Consider the following 24,001-nt stretch of genomic DNA (forward strand, 5'->3'; position numbering starts at 1 on the left):
CTGTAACCTACTATTCTTATCTACATGTAGGGGGCGGTACTGCATAATTAATATCCATTTTATTGGTATGTTAAGACTCGTTTATATCAACAATTTACCACAATGTTTAACTAATATAAACCACTGAATGCATTTTACACCACACCTGCATTGTAAACGTTTGAAGACAATTTCTTTCTAGTTAATAGCCCATTAGAAATTAACATGAAGATTCTATCGATTTTTAAACGCAACAATTCGCAGGAAAAATATGAATATTTGTCGTATGACCATGTTGGTGGCTCAGCATCCATAGCAATATTTCCCCACCCTATTATCGCTAAATATACACGTTTTGTTATGACATTTTGAATTCTTAAGTAGATGATGCCATTCTATTCTAAACGGTTTCTTTTCACACTTGGTGTTACATTTTTTCCCTGTAAGATATGCTATTTTAATGTTTTGAAGATATTAAAGGAATTCATGCATCCGGAATATCTCATATACCTTGACATTTCCTTTCAACAGAACTCTCAAGTAAAGATTTCCAAGTGTCGCTACCGAGGAGTGGTTTATATGTTACTGCAGTATTTGCTTAATCCAAATTCGTGCGTGACACGGTATTTCAGACTTCTAGCTAATTGTTTGTGCACTTACTTACCAGTCAAAAACAAATTTGACAAGACTAATTACAACTAATTAACCCTTGGTTATATAATACGCTTCTTCCGAAAACATTGCGCACGAGCGTTCTTTCATTGAGCGGAACGTGATTTCGACACCGCACTATACATTAAACGTACAATATATCTAAATATGGGAACGAGAGTACGCCTCTAGAACGAAAGGAACGATCTTATTCGCTGGGAAGCTTTAGCGCGTGTCAAAAGTGATAAACTTTACGCCCACCTGTATGTTTTACTACTGAAACGTAGTAAACATTGTATGTCAAGGTACCCACAAATCCCACGGTATAAAAGGAACGATATTTCTCGTACTATTATATAATCTGCATATTGCAAAGACGGTTTAAGTCGTAATTTACTGAAGCATTTACTAGAGAACGTTTAAATATTTAAAATTGATTATCAGTATCTAATACTGTGTGTGATTCAACCGAAGTGAAAATGATTTTTCTAGGATCTATTTTAGCTATATTGTGCACTGTTACAGTAAGTGATTTATTTATACAATATTTACATAAAATAAAAATATATATTTTAGCTATATTGTGCACTGTTACAGTAAGTGATTTATTTATAAAATATTTACATAAAATAAAAATAGCTTTAAACAATAATGAATTAGGTAAAATTGTACTTATACAATAATTCTAATATATCTATATAATTTTTCATTAATTAAAAAATGCAGTTTTGAAAAATAAAGATTATGTTATATCTTCAGATACTTCAGTAACAAAAGATACAAACTTCAAAGTTAAATTTATGATACTAAAATAACTTAGTTCAATTTGATCACATATTCATTTGTTGATACATTTAACTTAACATAACGAACACCTTAAGCCAAATTTTTGTTTAAAAAGTCAGTAAACCATTACAAATCAAAATGTTAAATGAATATTCAAAATAAATAAGCTTCTGAAATGAATACTGTCAAAATGATACGTTACAAAGTTTCCATCTATTAATGGTCTCATTGATCTAACCTTTGATCAATAGCCTATATGATTTATTTAAGAATGACTGTTGTCTAATTGATTTGTAACTGTTATCTGATATACCTATACGTGGTACATTATCACGACGATCTTCAATACTGTACTTAACATACCAAAGATACCAAATTTAAATTTATTACCAAGGTTTAAAACAATAAAAATAAATCCCATTTTAAATACCGTTAACGCAAATCTAAAGCACCCCGCGATGCCAGCCTGAAATATTAGAGTTCGTAAATGCTAATGCTGATGTATCCAAGTTATCAAATTATAGATAAACAAAGGTATCTTATGTTTTATTACCTACCTGTTGCTACAATGTTGTTACCTTGATACCATTGTCATAGAGACCATTAAAATATAAAATTGTGTACAAAAATTAATAATATCATCTACTTTTATTTACATAAATGGAACACCATTTACTATTTCCCCCCTTTCCCGATACATTCTCAAATAAAGAATCCCTAAAGAAAGCCGAACACAAAAAATGAAAATGTTGCGGACTCGGTTTGGTTGAGCCTGTTCATTAGACTTATTTAACTTTTTTAAGACGATATAAAAAAAATTAATTTCCATTTACATGTGTATGTACAGAAATTTACATTTTGCAGCATCATTCGCCACTTTATATCATATGGTTAAAAGATTCTTTTTTGTAAAAAAGCGAAATTAAATATCTGCTTTTATGAATATATTTATATTTAAACCATTAATTTACACCAAACATCAAACAGTACTAATATTATATAGCATGTGTTTTTTTTTATTGTCTGTGCGGGAAACAAACGTGTAAATTAAATTTTAATTGCAACACGCTGTAGATCTAATAAAATTCTGTGGTCGCTGTAGATCTAATAAAATTCTGAGGTCGATATAAAAATTAATGTCGTGCAAACATTGCATCGTTAAAACGTTTCGGTATTTAAAAAGCAATCAACCAGATTCTTGCTACGACCTGCTTCTGAATAACTAGGTCGCATTGTTTCCAATTGTAAAGTAATTAAGAGAAAAATAACATAGACTTGTGATATTAATGATGAATAATGAGTGGAATATAATGATACGGACACCGTGTTAACATACCTTCCTAATATATCTGATGTAAAATGTCATGCTTAATGTTACGCTTTGAGCGCACCAGCCTCAATTTTGTGCTAAGTAATCGTCGTAACAGGTAATTTGATTAGAGCGTCGGAAGAAATGAATATATATATATATAGACGAGACGTTTATCATATTGAAAACAGACTGTCTAAATGTTTTTGCACTTTGTACATAAATAACTCTTGTTTTCATTATTTCCAGATGATAATGAAAGCAAACTAATTTGACATGCACATTTGTGTTCTCACATTTTTGTTAAACATTAAGCGGGATGCAAAGACATGAACGAAATCTTGCATCTGTATATCTCACATGGCCGTCCAAGATATAGAAAATGAAATCAATAAGAAAAAAAAATCTAGTGACCTAACATGATCAACCTGTTTTTTTATGCGACAGCTATTCTGTTTAAATAAATCTTTCTGGGAGTTAATATACCTTCGCTTTTTATAATAATTAATGCAGATCATGTAGGTTGTATAGCAGCTGGTAACATTTTCCATTACAAATAATTTATAGACCAAGTTATAACCGGATATGCACACTTATTCAAGGGTCTTTCATAGAAAAAGGATTCTAAGTCTTGTTTTGTTAAGAGATTTTGAGGACATGTAACCAATTGAATACCTTGATTTATACCGTAATTTATCATCTTCAAGAAGACCTTGTTAATTTTAAAAGTACATGGCCTAAAGTAACAGGTTTCGTATCGTTCCGCGTTTTGTAATTACACTTGGTTTTAGTGAGTTTTTTTCCGTTTAGTTAAAGGCAATTATCTAACCAAAGAATGAAAATGATGTTATGATAGTTTTCACAATTAGATGATTTATATAGCAAACGGGAAACTATCTAATTAAATTACAAAATTTCAAAACCCTCAATCTGTCAGACTGTGATAAGTAAAGGGAAATAAGATCAACAGTATATTGTTACATACAAGAATTACAGGTAACGACAGCAAGCATTGAGGTTAAGTCAGGCGAAATGAGCAGATTGAACGCATAATGACAAGTTGCCGCCATTAGCTTTACAAATTTTGTTTCAATGTATCAGATATGTATCAAACTACTGTTAAAATACGTTTATCTACATTCTTTTCTGCTTTTATTTCAGGTTGCACAAAGAATGACCCTAAGTGGTAAGTTTCTTAAATTTCTATAAAATGATTTGCTTACGTAAATACTTATTTTATTGTAGTGACTTAACAACAAAACTTTAATCGGAAATTAAACGATCCACACATATAGAAATTAAGTTTACTATATATCTCATTATGTTGCGCAGTATTACACGAGCAAAGCATTCAACTCGTGCAATTAAACATTCACAACAAACTAAAGATTGGATAAGCGTTTAAATGTATGTCCATTTTTATCTTCGGACCACATGTCCTTTATTGTCATCGCTTGCCACAGAATATCAAAAAACAAGAAGACAAATAAATTTTTATTTGTTTAATAACTGTATCAATTTGTGGATCGCATGAGTCTGAAGAACATTTCCTCGATATAAAACGCAAATAATTATTTTTCAGAGTATGTGATCTATTTTTGTGCCGGCTATGATCAGAATTAAAGTTTTGTAATATTTTGAATTGTTTTTTAAGTTCCAATCTTCTATAAACCGTTGAGATAACAACGCATTCCTGTCTCTTATGGTTCTTTTTGTGTGACACTGTTTGCCATTGGTATCTGTCAGTTACATTTATGACGTTCGGTGGAATGCATAGATTCTTCGATATTATCTAGCCTTGTTTGTCGAATGTCTCAAAAAAGGTCAATGTATACATCCTTCGTTTTCATTGTGACGCCCGATCTTCCACATGCAACGTTGTTTGTTATCAATTAAGGTAATCAAGATTAAACACGAGCGGTATATTGTATAAGAAGGACAACTGCGGTATCACGGACAACTATTACACGAGAAGCGATTTGACACACTAATTGACAAGTTAGATTACGATAACAGATACATGTCCAGATAATATCTTCCTAGGGGAATCCTCATTAAATCTAAATCATAAAAAAGTAACCAGTATCGCGTAATTGTCATTAAAAACCTGTTCCAAAATTTGAAAAACGATAGAAGTTTATTCCAAGGGTATCTCCTATGGGTGTTCATTTTGTCATTACCATAATATTGGTATAGTTTCATCTCTATAAAGAATGAAAACATGAAAATGAAATGCACCGGTTCATTGACTATAATTATGTAATATACATGCATTATGTAATATACCCGTCAGTATTATAAATTATAGAATTGTATTTTCCGAAGACTAAAAGTATTTTAATGTGTTAATTTAAGCAAACAAATCATTTGGATGAATGTGATATAACAGTGCCTATCAAAATAAACAAGCTTCATTGTTTTGCAATATTTGAAGGCGTAAGTCATTAACCATTCAGGAAACATAAAATGATGTTCTGGTCTATTTATCAATGATTCCAACAGGTATTTACTTGCTCAAGGTTTTATTAAACGATTATTCCAGCAAACATGTGGTTTTTGGGTTGCATGAACATTTTCTTTTAACTGCTTTCCCACTTAAGTTGTATTAAGCATTTAGTTTAATTTAAGCTGCAGTCTGGTTTCTTATAAATTCATCATTTCACAGCTTATATATAAAGTATGTGGCTATAGAGGTAACCCTGTAACCCTGTTATTTCAAACCATTCCCCCACCGCTTTGGGGTTAATCCCACCACAGACTTAGAATTATTTCGTGTGATGAAGTATCCATCTATAGCTCGGAAAGTCGGGACACGGAGGGCATTTCAGGTCTTTTTTCCATGTCATCATCTGATTACCACTATAAAGTTGAGACAATATAAATATCGTGACTATTGTGCTGTTCTGTCCCTTGTTTTATTTTTAAAATGAAAACGAAAAGCTTTTATTTTTGTGCGTTCTTCAAAAGTTCCGGGATGGGGAAAATCATTTGAGAAACTGTATAAAAAAAAGTTTATGAGAAGAGTTTTGATAGTTTAAAAATTTAGCTTATTTCTAATAACAATAATTGTATTTAATTCCGGTTTCGTAGCTATTTATATTTTTTCTCAATATGTGCACTTGTAATCCATGAGTTAAATCATGGACTGTAAATCGTTGTTTATGTCCTTGAAGTTGAACTCGTTTTTGTGCCGCTTTTTGTATTTTTTTAATTCAAATGTTTTTGCAAAGTCATTATTTTCTTATATATAAATATCGATTGTCAAATATTTACAGGAATATATATATGGACATGGTATTAGATGACAATGTTTAAATAAGAATAAAAACTATCAAATTATGCTTATATCTCGTCTATCCTAGTAAAGTTCATCTTTTATATGTATTCTCTTGTAACATTTGTCGGGTCATTTTTTCTACGCATTGCACTATTTGCTTTCGGGACAATTCCCATCAAAATTTGCCTCACGATGCTACACTGTTTTATCTAAATGATAGAAGTAGACACAGATAAGGTAGTTAATACTTGTTATTCAAGTAGTTTACGATTTATAGTTGTGAAATGCAATGGCTACTTAAGTCAAGTACTTCAGACCCAATATTGTTTTATGATTTGTCATACCACAATAAGGATGTCGTTGAGCATACTTATGATGCAATATGTCTATAAATAGCCGTAGACTTCTTTTAATTTTCGTTACTTCAGTGAAATTCTCACGGAGTTCCCCCTTTTTTACCTGCCGTAAATTTGTATATACATGTATATCTTTCTTTTGAAATGAAACACAATTTAAGAGGAAACAATAAATTAAAGCAAATATTACGCGTACAGGGATATTTACGAACATGCATATTTTAGTATTAATTAAGCCATTTCAGCACAATTTCATTGATGAATCAAATAGTTGCAATAGAGTATTAAAGAGGCAATAATATTTGCTGTAACAATTCATCAAATACCCCATGAAAACTATTAATTATGTCTACAGGATTAAGCGAGAACAAATTGGTCTGACTCAGTGACTCTGACATACCACTGTTCACTTAATGAGATATCGTTTTCTAGCTAATTCTCTATCTGCTGGTATTAAAATACTCAATGAAAAAATACTAAGCTTACCTATCTTACATACCCATCTTAATGTTATCAATTAGGAATGTGATAGAGGCGGTTTCGGCTTGGTTATGAATCAGGTTAAAGTAATCATGATTTATGTATATTTTGAAAAAAAGTAGTTCGGTGTATGAGTATCTGTATAAAATCTGAATTTTAGAGTAATGCTACATAAATACACCAGCTACATCCATTTCGTGTGATGCAATCTCGTTAGTCAGATATACATCTAGGTGAGTAGATGAACTGTGAAATAAATATACCATATACCATTAAATCTGTCTCTTTCCCGCCCGCATTACATCCCATATTTCGCGAGTAAGTTGGAAAATTTCTTTTAACTTTTACACATCAATTAATTTAAATAGAATATTGAAAACAATTTTTGAATTCAGACGAAAATATGCAGTACATAAAACAGCCCACTCAATAACGCTCAAGCATACCAGATCGTATTTGACATTTTATTGTTTATTAATATTCGTACGATATGTACTTTAATTTCCTAAATCATGCGAAGGGCAAAGACTTTCTTCAGTTATCCGGTTTGAAACACACAAGAAGATCGGTGGCCTTGGGTAGGTTATCTGAAAGTTATCTGACGCACATTCAATGTATGTGATCCTTCAACATAAACACTGATAATTCATTTTACATTATCTGAAATGCATGAAACATTTACAAACTAAATAATCTAATAAAATTCATTTAGTATTATTCTATGTAATCTAATATAATTCATATATTGATATAAGAAAACGCTCGTGTTATATATATTAGTAGAGGGTTTTAGTGCGCGCGCGTTCGTTTGTGTTTTGTTTTGATTTCGTTTTGTTTGTTTTTGTTTTGATTTTTTTCTTTCTGTTTTGATTTTGTTATTGTAATACCTTAAATATTACTTTAAACAGTAAAAAGGGGAATCTCAATAAAATAACGATTGCATCCCTTATCAGGTATATCATCAACTAATGAATGACAAAAAGTAATAAAATCAAGTAGTGACGACCACGAGGCAAATGCTGCATTTTCTAAATTGTCAGTCAGCCAACAGTGAGAGTATTTAACGATTAAGTGGAATTCGCCTCGTAGATTCTTGCGGTCCTATGCAATCATATTTGCGCAGTTACTGCACAGTTTGACAGGTTCTTTTTTTATGTTATAATACACTCAGAGTGGATCAACGTGAAAATCTTCAAAAGTAAATATTTGAAATACCACCGCTAATTTACAGAAAAAAAGTGTATTATATTTACATACTCATTAAGATGGATGGAAATTGATGGTTGGGTGATAATATTAATCATGATAAGAAATTACGACTTTGACAATGGCCTCTATTTTATCAAAATACTGCGTAAATCAACGTAATTACGTTCTCTATTTAACAAATAAACGTCTAAGCTTTTAAGCATTTTAAGCGGAAGAGAATTATTGTCCTATACTTTGAAGTTACTTTAACCTTGACGAAAAATAGAATAAACACTGCTGATATGTGCTTAAGTAAACGAAAAATTAATCCAATGCTAAAAAGCTGGTTAAGTTAATATTTACGTAAGATATCTAAGTGAAGGCCGCTGTTCTTTCTATTTTTTTTCTTTTGGAAGATGTAAATAAAAGACTATATTAAACGAGTTGATGCACATATTCATAAAGGCGTGATTGTTTAATTATGTTCAATTTTGTCTGTCATTTCGTTTCTTTCCTTATTTATCAGCTGACAATGCGGATGAAGAAGCAGTTATATGATTTATGTGTCGCGTCAAATTAAAGATAAATTTATGCAAGAACCTAATTCGGTTCGCTTTTAACAAACACATATATGGACGCATGCAACATTGCGCTTGCAAAACTGATAGGCAAAACAATTCAGGGTTGAACAAAAGATTTAATTTTTGATTTATTTGATGCAAATACTAATCGATCAATTAGTTTATAAGAGATTGGGATGTCGGTAACAATGCATTCTCTTTGTAGATAGATAAGTTAAATGTAATTGTTTTACTTCCAGATGTTGAGTATTATTGCGGAAACAAACCCGCTGATGTTCTCTTTATTCTCGACGTTTCGAACAGCATTTGGAGGCCAGATTTTCAGAAGCAACTCGCCTTTGTTAAAGACGTTATTGGAATGTTTCAAATTGCCGACAACATCACTCGTGTTGGAATAACGACGTTCAGGTGAGATAACTCATTTTGTAAAGTGCGTAAGAGTTGTCTTCGTAAACAAGGCATATTGGACCTTTGTGCCAAAATAAGGCATCTGTCATTTTCCTTAAAATGATTTTTCATAACAGTTTTGTGTATAAAATCATGTTAGGAATATAAAACCATATACAACTTTCAATTATTACTAATGTTTGTTTGTCTTTATCAGTATATGAATGTTCACATTTTCTTAAAATAATTAAAAATGTTATAAGCACAATAAGTGAACAACTAACATAATGATTACATCTTTTTTCCGTTATGCAGTTCCCACGTGTACCGACAATTTTATCTGAATGATTATTATAACAAGGAGGATATGCAAGATGCTGTGTCTAGAATAACTCAACGTCATGGTATCTCAACTAACACCGGGCTCGCTATCTGGCACATGCGCAGAAGAATGTTCACAATAAGGCATGGTGCAAGACCTGATGTTGCCAAGGTAAATATTAAATTCATCAAAAAAAGGGTTATTTCTTTATAAATAAGTCCGACGATTAATACAGTTACTAATAAAAGTACAATAACTTGGATTTGAATTATATAGAAAGAATTACGAAAATAAGAAGTTATATACAAAAGATGTTCATTTCCAGATTGCAATCGTTTTGACGGACGGACAGTCACAACACGTTTCTCGTACAATGTACGAGGCCGCCAAAGCAAAGATGAAGAAAATTACAATGTTTGCTATTGGTATAGGAAGTCGAATCAATGAACGAGAATTGCAGGCCATCGCCAGTGCCCCATCCTCTGAATTTATGTTCAAAGTTGATAGTTACTCTGCCTTGGAGAAAATCAAGAAAACCCTAGCTGTTCGAACATGTAAAGGTGAGTACCATTTTCGTATATGTATACCATTCAGAAAATGGTTTGCGGCTGTAAATATACTGTGCTCTTATAATATCAGGTGAAAAAATATTTATAATTGTTGATGGCGTTAAGTATGGGTAAGAGTTCGTATTAAGACGACCGTAGGGAGTCTTATCGAACTCTTACCCATATAACTGCAAATCGGCTCTTACAACTCGATATCAGATAAAAATATAGAAAGTGTCTCCTCTTTAATTAAGCATAACATTATTTTTCCCCAGCAGTCACGTACAAACAAGGATGGGGTCCAATTACTTAATCTGGCATGTAAAACAATGAGTTTTCAACAATACCTAGGATTGTTAATGCAATTCATTCCTGTTAATGAAACAAAATAATGTTTTGCTTACTTTTTCTAGAAAATATAAAACAGTCAGCAATTAATAATTGACATTTTTCATAGAGTTTAAAGGATATCAAAAAGTTACTGTGTTCACATTTGTCTCTGCGAGCTGAGCTCCACGTGCATTATCTATGTAATAAATTTGAATGTATCCTCACATTGCTACAGTGTTATCAGCCTTTTTAGAAACACCTGACCTGGCTAATTAAAATATGCCAATCACAATTTTCAATATCAGCACTGGTTTCTTCATGAAATAGCGGCTACACTAATTACTGCCGAGTAAGAGTCGATTTGCAGTTATTATACGTAAGTCTCGTATTGTGTTTAAAACAAAATTGCAATATAAAGAATGTTTTCATAGTGTGTTCCATGTGCCAGAGTTTTTCAAACAAGACAATTCAGTCTTGATTAGATATCATATTTTCACGCTCAGATTGTTCATTATCGCGAAACAATATCTGCTATCGTTATAGAAATATTTTAAAGATATAATCCGCCTTGTTGTTGTTTTATAATTGATTAAACTTCCAGATAAACTTAGTATCTGTTACATTACATTAAAATAAATGAAGTTTTAACGAGACAGCCGCTCGGTTAACTAAACAGTCTAACAATATCAAAGAATGCCTAGGCGTGTGAATGCGCCGTTTTCAGACAGCGTAAAACACATCTAATTTGCTAATTGAAAAATCTTACGTTTTAAAAAATTTAACCTTCACGATTGCCTAAGATATACTGAAACAATGGGATTTAGACCTAAATTTGAACTCTGGCGCTCATTTGCCATTATAGATAAATAAAGATAAGAAAATAGCTGACTCAAGTGAAAAAAGTTTTGAAAACCTAGATTAGATATTTATTAGATATTGACTATTTTGCTTAGTATTACCGAGATTGAATTTATAATGATATTCAGGCTTAATAAAACCTGCATTTCAATCAAGTTTACCGTCGCCATGTAATCATTTTTAATGCATTCAGTATTTGAATTTTAAATGAATAAAATGATACATAAAATTGAGAAAATTTGAGGTTACTTATTCCTTACATTTATATTTAATATACTCATCATGTCTGGTTAGAACATTTGTGAAATTTTAATCATATAATTTCTTATTTATAATCGTTTAATTGTATTTTGCACATGTTTTTGCGTGTTCAAAAAATGAAAACACTTGTTTTCGTAATAAAGCGTTGCTTCTAGGGCATACACGCAATAGCACACAATTGTTAATTATCATAATAAAAGCGGTATTATGATGAAAAAAACTCAAGAAAGAAATAAGCTATAATAAAAAGAACGATTAGTATGTTAGAATATTAGCTTACTTATATTAGCTTACTTATTAAATGTATATAGATGTATATTAATGTACACGTAAATCATTTTGAGGACACTTCCAGGATGGACCTGTGCATGCGACCCCGCCTTTATCATTGTTGGGTATTTTAACGTATGTTAATTTTTTACTCACCAGCGTAAACTGACAAATAATTGAGTCTAACCCAACGGGCTATTTGTACCTTTAGTAAGGAAGTGGATTGTGGTTGCTTCTTCTTTAGTTACTGTAAGATGGTGTAACCGCTGGACCACGCGCCGATCTTAATTGCCGTGTGTAGTAAAACATTAATATCGCGTTAATATCATAAACTGTACTTTCAAATCCGATTAATCTGAAACAAGTCGGTAAAATTGTCATTCTAGGCACGTGCATTGTATATGAATATTTTATGTAATTTATTTAAATTTCAAATAAGATTTTGTAATCAGATATCATTCGCGGGGATACTGTAAACACCATATTTATCATACAATATTTCAAATAGTTGTCAAATATTTCTTGTTTATAATACGTAAAAGTCTAAAGAATGTAAAACTTGTTGATTTACAAATGCAGCGTGATTGTAAAACTATGATTAAATTTACTTTCATCAGAGATTAAGACCAAAACTTTATTTAACAATATGCTGAAAAATGTCGTAATGATTTCATGTCAATAATTAAAAAGCATTCAAATACTATTCACGCAAGCATTTTCTTGTAAGCACTTACTTTATGCATTATAATGTTGCATGGTAGGATAATAGTTCGATGCACTTCATTAATCTCGATGAAAACAACAGCTAATGCAGGTTAATTGGTTAGTTTAGTTTTATACGAGTTTATTTTAGTTAGATTGTGTTGGAAGCTATAAAATTATTGAAGCACTTTCCCATCTGTTCCCGGAACCAACCAGTACTTAGCAATTAATTGTTAAGTTGCTCAATGAAAACAACGGCTTGCCCCTGATGGGTTTTCAGCCCACTCGGTCAGCAATTCTTAGATTACATGACCGACGCGTTAACCACTCGGTCACGCCGGCAGATCATAATTGTTTAACTATCGTACCAAACATATACCTCGTATATATGTATTTCGTTGTTATAATATTTTGTATAAATATTGAATCTAAATTAATGTCGTATTTCTCAATTTCAGTGACGACACCATCGACAACAACATCAACTACAACTACAACCACTACGACTACCACCACCACAACAACAACAACAACTCCGTCTACAACTACAACCTCATTGTATGACGTTGCACAAAGAGGTGAGCATTTCAAATGTTTTGATCTGTGAAATAAATTAGCTGTTTCCAATTTTGAAACTTTCTATTTGAGTATGAGATTTTTTTAATAATATTTTTATAGGTTTCAACATACGATAATATCTAACCGGATCAGATTATACAAAAAACAACAAGTTAATCATGATGAAGCGAACATGTCAAATAGGAAACAAATGTACTATATATAAGCACTATATATAAAATATTACCGACTTTAAATACCATTTAAATGGCAAAAAGACGAACCGTCATTTTTGGCTTGTATCTTCATCAAAGAAAGTAATGTATCAATAAGGCAAAATAAAATAGAAAATAAAAATTTGCTCAATATTGGCACGAGAGAATAAGAAACAATGTTTACTTTTTGCAACCTTAATATCAAATACTGAAGTTATCTTAATGAAGATGCACACAGAAAACGATTTGATCACAAATAATGTGTGACTATTTAGTCCTAAAGAATGTTTAATAAATAAAATGCTTTTATATCTGAATTACTTCATGAATTATTTTCGTATGGCTTTAACTTGTTGATCAAGAAAGACACCTGTTATCATTAACTGCATAACTGTAATATCAGATTGTACTACAAAACATTTTCTTTTGCTCGGAGACAAACAGATTACGTTCATTCCGTGAATGAAACACATTATCATGTTGCTTTTTTGTATGGCTATCTCATCTTCAGGTATTTTATGTTTCACTGTCAGGGCATATAAATATGATGTTTAATCTCGCATGCAATGAATTCCTTCTCATATAATTATATAACTATATCAAAGAGTGTGCGGTTTTTCTTTGAAGGCCCACGTACAAGTAATTTCTTTTGAGACTCAGTCACTGTCTCGATTAGAAATGATATCAGTTTGCATAAAAAAAATCATATCAATTTGCATTTCAGATAAAAATCGACAAACACTAATTACTGTCTAATGATTACATTGCATTATGCATCATCTATTCCACCATTAAAGTGTAATTTAAAACTAAGGCATACTGCATACACAGGTGATGTTTACTCCCTCCAATGTTATCTCATAATAATTGCAATTATAATTATACAGTATCACCTATTCTGAAGAAATATCTAACTGCACGAAACTTACGCGCCTGAACGGATTTCTTCCATCAAATGTCTTATTATGTATAAATTTCGTCGGATACAATTTACAACACAAGTACCAATTAATTGTGGGTACCCTGGGGTAGATTTTATATAATAAATCAATTAATGTAAGCTAAATGCATGTTGAGGCAGTTAGATTAAGCACAGAAGCTCATTGTAGGTGTTTGCAGTATCAGTTTACCATATCATCATGTCAAAGAAATTCTTATCCTTCCATCACAGCAGGATAAAACTGTCTGAATAAAATATGACTAATAAATTCAAATCAGACCTAAAATAGAAATATTTCAAACGCCTCTTGGTTTGTAATCCATTTATGAGAAATTTGAATTTTATGACTAAATAAGGAAATAACATTAACCGCTTTATAAAAGGTGTTTTATATTTAGAATATAAATACGTGGGACGCTTTTGGAGGTTATCTTGTTTTCTTTTTTCTTGTTATACGCCATTCTAATCTAATTAGTTATGCATATTCTATGTGCATGGTTATAAACCTGAATGTTCGTTTTAAATTATATCAAAAATGCATCAAGAGACACAACTTATGATTTATACAGTGATATAAACATTTTCCTTAGATGCTTTTTTGTTTATTAAAACCTATATTACAACATTACACTTCATTTGTTATTCATTAATGTATTCACTACAAATACAAACTATTATATAAACTGAAACTTCAGGTTTGATAGAAAAATATATATCAACATATAAACAAGATCACGGTTGTGGTTTCATAATAATCATTTAGAAGGATGGACATTGTTATCTTATTCTTTGATGTATGCAATTACACATTGAGTAGGTGATATTATATGAATCCAATGGAAGTATATATAAGTTTATAATGAAATAAATTCTACAGTTCGCCTATACGGCTGGTCGAATATAAATCATAAATATACATGCAAAGAAGAATAAACATGTTTGCTGATGTAACCAATAGACAAAATGGGTTATTAATTAAAAAAAAATACAATTTTAGATGTTATGTCAAAAAGAACGATTAATGTCAAGAAAATGTCCTCTCTTAATTGTAAAACAGGGTTTTTGGATGTTGATTATGTGCTTATTATATTGCAATTTCCACTGCCGCCAAAGAAAAGTCTCATGTTAACAAATTATTAGAACACATCTTCAATATTTGTTTCAGCTTGTGCTGGTAGACGTACGGATATCGTATTTGCAATCGATTCCTCTGACAATATCAATGACGCCGATTACATCAAACAAGCCGAGTTTTACAATAAGTTGGCTGAAACACTTGACATCTCCCCTGAATCCACGAGAATCGGTTCCTTCATGTACAGTGATCAGATTCAAGAAATGTTTAATGTTGATGAGTATGATACTCTCGCCGGTGTACAGAAAGGTTTGAGTAAACTCGGGATGACTGCCGGTGGTAACCGTGTCGACCTTGCACTGAAGCAAATGCTGACAAAAAGCTTCAGGTAATCTAATTTCTACATTATTTCTATATATGCTCTTTGTGGTAATGTTTTATTTACGCATAAATGCTTTATATATATGTTCTCTTAAATTCTAAATTACCACATTTAAATGAATTACAATTCATGTTCGGATCGTTAAGAAACAATCAAAATATTCTGAATACACTTAAATAACCTGTTGCATTTCTGTTATTAAAGGAGGTCACTTACTCGTCCAGAAGCTTCTCAAGTTGGCATCATTATAACTGGAAGCCCTTCAAGGTACTTGGAAATATCTAAACATATCGCAAAGAAATCATTAAAGGCTGGTGTTAAATACATTGCTATTGGAGTGGGAGACCAAGTTGATGACGAAGAACTGAGGATCGTTGCAGCCTCCGACGAAAGCCGTATCTACAAACTAGATAGCTTTGATGAACTTAAGGATATCGTTGCACGGGTGGCACTGCAGTCTTGTCAAGGTACACATAACTTGAAATTGACAAGGATTTTAAATACATATATTATAAATACTTTTCATCCGACTTGTTTTAGAAGCCGTGCTTATAATAGCTAAATCGTTCAGATTTTAACCAAAAAGAAAAAGAAAATATTACGCCGTCATATTCTATATATTTGCTGGTCGTCTCTCGCTGCAAAAAAATTATTTCCTGTGGAAACTTAGCAATTTTACAAAATGCTCAACTGTTTTTTCTTCAATCAAATGTAATTTGTTATAGAGTTTACGACTAAATTAACTTACCATGAGCTCATTACCTTCAAAATGGAAGTTTCATGATTTATGTTCTTTCTTTTCAGTTGCTATTCCACCTCCAACTGTTCAAGACCAACGTAAGTTTTATCATTTTTCTTATCAACACAATAAAATGAATCTAAAAATTTCAAATTTCTCATTCTGAAAACAAAACGTGACAAAATGCTACTTAAAAAACAATTTTCTCAGCAGTAAATGATATAAAACATTTGGTTACAGTTATGAATTTTCAAGAGCAGCATGTAACCTCAATGCAGTAGTTGCATTTTTCCTTATTATCCCCGAGCTAAAAACGCTAGTTCTACTTGCAAAACCTTGTAATTTTATTACTAGCTAAATATATATCTTGTACTATATCTGTAGATAAAGTACAATGATCCATATTTTTGGCTCACATTACCGTTGTTAAGTTGTTGAAAGATACTTGCGTAGAAAAAGATGTTTTAAGAAAAACTAATGCACTTTTTAAAATGATTTAAATAGACATGTTTTTTTTTGTTTTTGTTTTAGCAAATTCGGCTTAATTTTGCTTCTTACGAAAGCAAATCTATGAATATCCTTATATTATTGGCTATTTGTTTGGCTATGAATATATCATTCTCCGAAAAAGTCAAAATACATAATAAATCATTTTTCTATTAGTACAGGTATATGAAATATATTGCTGAATGTCTTTTTCTTTATTTTAATAAATAGGATGTGGAAGTAAACAGGAAGCAGACATAATGTTTTTGCTGGACAGTTTGAATGCTGGTAAACGGAATACAAGGACAGCTCTTGGATTTATCAAGTCTCTAATTAACGAACTGGATATTGAGAACGACAATATCCACATAGGACTTATGTCGGCAGAATGCGAGGAAGACACTGTTGGATTCGGTTTAGGGGCACATTCCAGCAAGCAAGAGTTTGAGGAGACTTTTACAAACATGAAAGCCACAGACTTTCATAAAATCCTACATACAATGAGACGTAGATCTTTCAGAAGTACTAACGGAGCGAGAAAACATGCCAAGAAAATAGCGATACTGATAATTGATGGTAGTTTGGAAGAACCACTGAAAGCGTTGACTGAGGCCCAAAGAGCTAAAATTCACGGCATAGAAGTTTATGTTGTCCAGGTAATTAAAACAGATACATTGTAGTATTTGTCTTTTCTAAATTCGTCATTTCAAAGAACCTTGCTTGAATAAATATTTTTGATGATTTGCATACAGTTGAATATACAGATTATGTTGACCGTAATCATCTTGCTATATATGTTTAAACATTACTTTTTGCTTCAATTTCAATAGCATACACGAATATCTTTCCAAGTTTATTCCGTTAGAGTAATATGATCATTACCACAAATGATAACAACCCCCAACAAATTGACATATTATCTGTATACATTTGATCAGGTCGGTGATGACGAACCACAAGAAGAATTACGAATGATGTGTGATGAGTCATCAAATCAACATTTCTTCAATGTAAAATCTTACAAAGACCTGGAAAAATTGAAGGATAGATTACTACAGTCATTATGCGATGGTTAGTATTTACTTAGTAGCTTTACCATTATTGATTAATAGCATTAAATAATTAATATAAAAGTATCATAATGTATATCCCAAAGTCAGTTGCTTTTCCACTGTATTTATTCTTTGATCTTGATACTGACAAATTCATCTTTGCCAGCTTTGAATATAAAATGTATATCGTTTATGTTTTCAGAACTATAAAACAACCCTTGAGACGTGGTATGTGTGTAAAGCTTATCTGTGATTCCAAATTCCAAACATTTCGACGACTCAGGGTAGATTCTACGGCCTGTTTAAGGAAGAGTTATTAATGTCACAGCCAGGCTGTGTAGACAAGGTGACGATGTACATATAGTTGCATTTATAGGTACGAAGTAGACCAAACAACGGACCGTTGTGTATAAAAAAAGCTGTAAAAAAGACAAAGATAGAAATGTTTACAGCATAAATGAGCAAGAAAATGAACCATTTGTGACGGAACTGATCATGCTTCTAAAATAAAGGGGAATATTTGACAAAATCGTTACAGAAATGGTCGTTTCTGGAGGTCATGTAAATCTACCTTTGAAAGACCACACCTTGCATTTATGTTTGCGCTGTGATATATGTGCTTATTCTAAAGGGTAAATGTGCAGCGTGTCTTCTTCTACGAATTAATTATTTTGTGTAAAAACGTACAAAGAATCAAGCTATAAATACATTTTACACCACTCAGTTTTATGAGTAACTTAATTAATTTCTACATTCGAACTATTTGACCAAAGAACACTAATGAGTATATTTGTAGTAAACAAAATGGGTATGTGCAATAAGTAGTCATACAATCAAATATTTGGCTTTGAAAAAAAATGTGGATGTCAATGTTAATGCATTATAAATGATGATATCAATATCATCACTTTGCAAGCCTTTTAACATTGATCCAAGTATGATGTAACAGTATCGCTGTATTATAGAAATTGATACGTACTTTTTATTTAGAGACTTTATTAAAGATGTAAATGATAAAATGCTTAATGTCTTATTATTGATGTGTTAAAATTATTAAGAATACATCGATGGCATTTGACATTGATTTTATTCTCAATTGTTAAAAAAATAAGACAGTAGAATCATAGACGCATGTTATGTAAATGACGATGTTTTATTTTTCTTTGCTTCTTGTCACATGGTGACTTGCGCTATTCTTTGCTGCTTTTCACCCTGGAAGACAGTGGTAAAGGTTAAATGATTTATTGAGGGCTGCTGTCTTTATCAACATGATTACTTTGAACTATTAATAAAAGATTGAATCCTGGTGATTTTAAGCATGTTTGATACATATCAGACATTAAGGTGGACGGAAAACTTATGACATATATGCCATTTATTTTTCAAAGACATTTCATAATGCAGTCCTCTTTAAATTATTTGTTTTCTTACTACGATGATTCTTTTTAAATAATTGTTGTAATTTTTGTTAAATCGTTAGAAATATTGACGTCTTATAAATTCAGTTTATTTACCTCCATTGACAGCCTGACACAGGCTATGCATTTATCATTTGACTATTCAAATATATAAATACCGTGTACAACATTCATAGATACCTTATAAATGCACGTAGAGGGATGACTGAAAACAGTAGGTCAACGTGTATTTCTATGCCTTTGAAAGTGTAATTCAAATTTTCTTAAAAAATATAGACCATGAAATAGTTTTCTAAATGATGATGTTAAACTTCAGAGGTTTTTAAAAGAATAAATTACATTTTATCATCTATCCGAATTTTTAATGATGACAAACATGTGTATGTTAAATAGGCTGTTTCTTTGCTACACAATATCATACCATTTACATACTAAGTATATGTACATAGCTTTACTAACTTCTTGCATAAATTATGATCATATCAGAGGAATGTCTCTTTTTAATTGAGGAGGAATTAAAAGTACCCTACTTTGACACAAGTTAACTTAGTTCAAATCCAATATGCTGAAGTAAATAAATCCATAATACAGATGACTAAATGATGATAATATTAATATAGAAATTTGAAAGCAATAATGATGTAAGCAGACGGATCAAGTAGTAGTATGAATGGTGTTTGACAGAACAATTTTAAGATTGTTTAAATGATGTTGTTTGTTTTATTCTATAGTACACGTATTGATTATAAAGGTACATTGAATATATATAATAACTGTTTCATCAAGTCTTGTTAAACTATTGGAAGTTATTTCCCGATCATTGTAATTATATTTCATATACATTTTCATTACTGTTGATATGTCCATATCTGATAAATGTTAAATCCTAACTGACAATTTGTTTTTGTATTATTTATTATATACTTTTATTGACTTTTTGTACATACATATGTTGAATGTAAAAACATTCTATGAATAAACGTGTCTATTAAAAAACTATGTGTTGTTCACTTACAATCAAATGTTGCTGTAAAAAAGATTAGTGGCGGCGTGGTTGAGTGGTTAATGCGTCGGACTAGTACTCTAAGGATTGCTGACCGCGTGGGTTCAAACCCTGTCAGGGGCAAGCTTGTGTTTCCTTGAGCAAGAATTTTACATTCATTGCTTAGTACTGGTTGGCTCCAGGAACGGATTCGAGAGTGTTTCAATAAGCTTATAGCTTCCAACACAATCGAACTAAAATGAATTTGTATAAACCAGAAAAGAAGATATTACATGGAAAAGAGAGATCCTTGAGAGCAATACAAACAACAACAAGTAGTTAGAAAACCGCAGACTGTTTAAAACACCAATAAATAGTTGGAAAACTGCAGGTTGATACCATTTTATCACATTTATCATTGTTGTATGTATTGTGTCATAACATATAAACATGTATGCTATGGTCACTCCACTGAGGTCCAAATGTCTAAAATCATAGAATTTGAATTTCTTACACAGATCATCTTAGGCAACAAAATCGGAAAGATATGCAAAGGAAATACAGAAATATACTCGGAAACAAATGTATATTTGTGTTATTCTTAGCCCGAGTTGACTTTCAATTTTTACAATGAGAAAGATTTTTAGGTGAGTTTTAAGTCGCACCAACACAGAAGAGGTCATATGGCGATTTTCCAGTTTTACTGGTGGAGGAAGGTATCATGTCCCCATCCTTGCATTATTTCGGGCACGAGTGGGCACTGACTAGAACCATTGACGTTCCGTAAGTTGTTTGAATACCTGTCTCACGTAAAGGAATAAAAAGTTTATTCCACAAAAGTGAGAAGCAAAGATTGAAGTCAACGACATTAAACACTCGGCCACGAAGACCCCTACAATTTAAATAACATTTTGCAAAAAAAAAAATATGTTTCAAAGTAAATATGTTGTTTATCAGTGCATGTAATTATTATTTGTAACGGACACTTTCGCTGGCAGATGTTAGTATGCATCACTATAATTTAAGTGCATAAATGAAGAAAGGAAAAAAATATTATTAGCTCTGAAATTAAAATTGTAGATGTAAATTCAATTTATAGCTTGCTTTAAACCTAGTTCGTAGATAATAATTCGATAGAGAGTAACTAATTTCGATTTTGCTTTGAGATAAGAGCCATTTTTAAAATCGATAATTATTTTGTATAATGCAACGATCGATATGAGAGACAGTCTTAAACAGTCATTCAAAAGGCTAGCTCTGAGATTGATATTCATTTTCTTATAAAAGGAGAGTATTGTGCTAGCACTGAACTTATATCCAGCTCTGGGGATATAGATTGAAATTTCGAGCTAGCATCAATTTCAGAGCCAACTCTGCGCTCAAAATTGAATTCTTTAAAATATTAATATTATGCTTCCGACGAAGTCATAGCCATATTATAGATCTTCATACAGTATAACAAACTAATATCGTGCTAGCTTCGAAATTGAATTCAGAGCCAGCTTTAATGTCGATGTTCATAAATATTGAAAAATAAAACATCGTTCTAGCATGGAATTCAGTTCTGACACCAGTATTCAAAAAAGAAAAGAAAAATAAAGATTAACAAGGTAAAGGCAACGTTCACAGGACGCAGCCCCCGACACACCCCAAATAGGGCACCCAGAAGGCACCAAACAAAAACCTGGAGTGGAGATAAGGGCAGCGAAAGGAGTGGGACGTGTAAATTGTGAAATAATATAACCTAAAACAGGCCCATATGGAAATTAAAGGGATAAGGGCTGCAAGCGTGAAAAGGGGGGATAAAAATGGGAGAGGAGGGGGTGTGAGAAAATACCTACCGTCAACGACAATCCAACAAGACAGACATCACAAAACATGTAAACATCCAAAACAAGTAACAATACAGACATGAAAAAACACGTGAAGGAACACAGAAGGGTACCGCCTTGGAACGGCCAGTGGTTGTTAAACCACTGGGGAGTTTAAACCGGTTTTAGGCGCGCCAAACCTCACTCATAGCCCCAATATGTTCCTGAATGACACGAAAATGTAAATTAAATTAATCCCTGCCAAGTGAAATTCTAACAAAGGTCGTGCTTACATTAGGCAAATAAATAAAACACGTAAAAGATTGTGTAAATATGTAGAAAAACGTACAGCCTAATGACCATTATCTAGGTACCCGATGCCTTAAAGGAAGGCAGAGCAACAAGAAAATCACCTACAAGGGCCCGACAAAGCATGACAGAAGACTAACATTAAAACAATTCAGTCCCAAAGGGCTTTAAGAACTGTCCATCATAGAGTCTTCCACTAAGTCCGTCAGATGTAATTAAAAAAGGAAAGCGTAGCGTCCAACTGTGACAGGGTTGAACAAGCATGCGGTATGCCTTAAAGTAATTGGGTCATAACCTCTTTTAATAAACCGTTTGATAATTTTAGTGAAGACGGCAGAAAAATTACTATGACCCATGACCATACGAAGTTTGTAAAATATGACAAACAAGATCAACAAGGAAAGGCGGCGTTCAATGAACGCAACCCCCATACGACCCAGCAACAAGAACCAGTGGCAAGGAGCCCAGGCGGACCCCAAACAAAAACAGGACAGGGTACAAGACAGAGCACGGACAAGTTAATCACTAAATGATAAATAATTTGTAACTTATAAGGAATTCAAAGAAAACAAACCACATCTTCATAGAAATAAGGTTCCAAATTCATGCAATGCTATTTCGAACTGGCTCTAAAATAGAGAAAACCAGAATCCCAAAAACACCCAAACACGGCAAAATTGTTGCAGGCTTGGTTTGGTTGAGTCTGTCCATGGACGGTACTGGAAAGTGCAAGTAAACGTCTAAGCCCCCTAACACAGTAGTACTATTCCATGAAAAACGGCATAGTAAAAGAAACTGTGTGCCTTAAACGAGAAAACAATAGACGGCAAAAGACAAATTTAAAAGGCAGGCAACATATCCTAAGCATGATTATACAGTATTCAAGTAAGAATACTGGAACCACCTAAGTTGAAAAAGGCCAAATAGAAGAAACTAAAATACCACATGACATGTATACACAACAATAATGTCGTGCTGAATAATCTACAAGGATCGAAAACCTAAGTTATATAAACATGTTATCAACAAAAGGCGAATAGCAGTAATGCATGCCTCAAGCAATCACTCTGCCACTCCAGAAAATGTCATATTTGCCTTTTTAACACTTTAAGGCCTGCAAGTTTTTTTCTGAAATTGGAATCTCTTTGCCAATTTAGGTAACGATATTTTTGTTTAAGGGTTTTAATCCGACGCATAGGTTTACTTACTCAGATGACATCCCAGTGTTTTCCTGGATTTTTCAATGTCGATATCACCTTTCGGTTACTATTTCAAAGACTTCGCAGACTTCAAGGAATCTGAATGCCAATCAAGATTATGATACTTTTCATTTCAAAGGACAATCCAGAGTTTATTTTATAGGTCTGCAGCTGTTTTCAGTCTTACTGTACTCTTCTTTGAATTATTGTACACTTCAAGGGACCCCGGCAGCATTCGTTATAATGACATTATATTACACCCCCGAGTCTATAACAGTGGTCTGCAAAGATTTCTGATACTTATTTTAGATTTCTAGATTACCATGAATGAAGTCCGGTGGCAATCGAAACTATGACATTTTTTATTTATAGGACCCCACCTCGGAGCCAGATCAAAATAAAAAGCCAGCTTGAAAATGAATTCCGATCTCATAGTAAACTTCTCTAAGCTAGTTATATTTACGGGAATGTATTACTTCCTACATAACGTTAGGTTGTAGTTGACACGTCATATGGCTATTATGGATAAGAGTAAATTGATATTTAATTG

At 32.1% G+C, this 24,001-nt stretch overlaps 1 protein-coding gene across 2 annotated transcripts; it reads left to right on the plus strand.

Moving 5' to 3' along the window:
- Window positions 1-948: 948 nt before the first annotated feature.
- Window positions 949-20,149, plus strand: LOC132749095 (cartilage matrix protein-like). Of its 2 annotated transcripts, none has more exons than XM_060738774.1 (12): window positions 949-1,154; window positions 3,887-3,911; window positions 8,847-9,015; window positions 9,310-9,487; window positions 9,642-9,876; window positions 12,744-12,863; window positions 15,164-15,461; window positions 15,660-15,922; window positions 16,260-16,292; window positions 16,912-17,336; window positions 17,619-17,751; window positions 17,935-20,149. In XM_060738774.1, the coding sequence occupies exons 1-12, from the start codon at window positions 1,110-1,112 to the stop codon at window positions 17,940-17,942; spliced, it is 1,932 nt and encodes a 643-aa protein (XP_060594757.1). In that variant the 5' UTR covers window positions 949-1,109; the 3' UTR covers window positions 17,943-20,149. The 2 variants fall into 2 exon arrangements, with proteins under 2 accessions (XP_060594757.1, XP_060594758.1); XM_060738775.1 differs by lacking the exon at window positions 949-1,154 and adding an exon at window positions 1,201-1,226.
- Window positions 20,150-24,001: the final 3,852 nt, after the last annotated feature.

Source organism: Ruditapes philippinarum, unplaced genomic scaffold (genome assembly GCF_026571515.1).
Source record: "Ruditapes philippinarum isolate M1 unplaced genomic scaffold, ASM2657151v2 ctg202_1_1_1_1, whole genome shotgun sequence".
NCBI lineage: Eukaryota > Metazoa > Mollusca > Bivalvia > Venerida > Veneridae > Ruditapes > Ruditapes philippinarum.

Excerpts from the sequence above, each read along its gene's own strand:
- LOC132749095 (XM_060738774.1), top strand. The coding sequence starts at position 1,110 with ATGATTTTTCTAGGATCTATTTTAGCTATATTGTGCACTGTTACA. Across the intron at positions 1,155-3,886 it reads CTATATTGTGCACTGTTACA|GTTGCACAAAGAATGACCCT; the intron begins GTAAGTGATTTA and ends CTTTTATTTCAG. Across the intron at positions 15,462-15,659 it reads ATGCTGACAAAAAGCTTCAG|GAGGTCACTTACTCGTCCAG; the intron begins GTAATCTAATTT and ends CTGTTATTAAAG.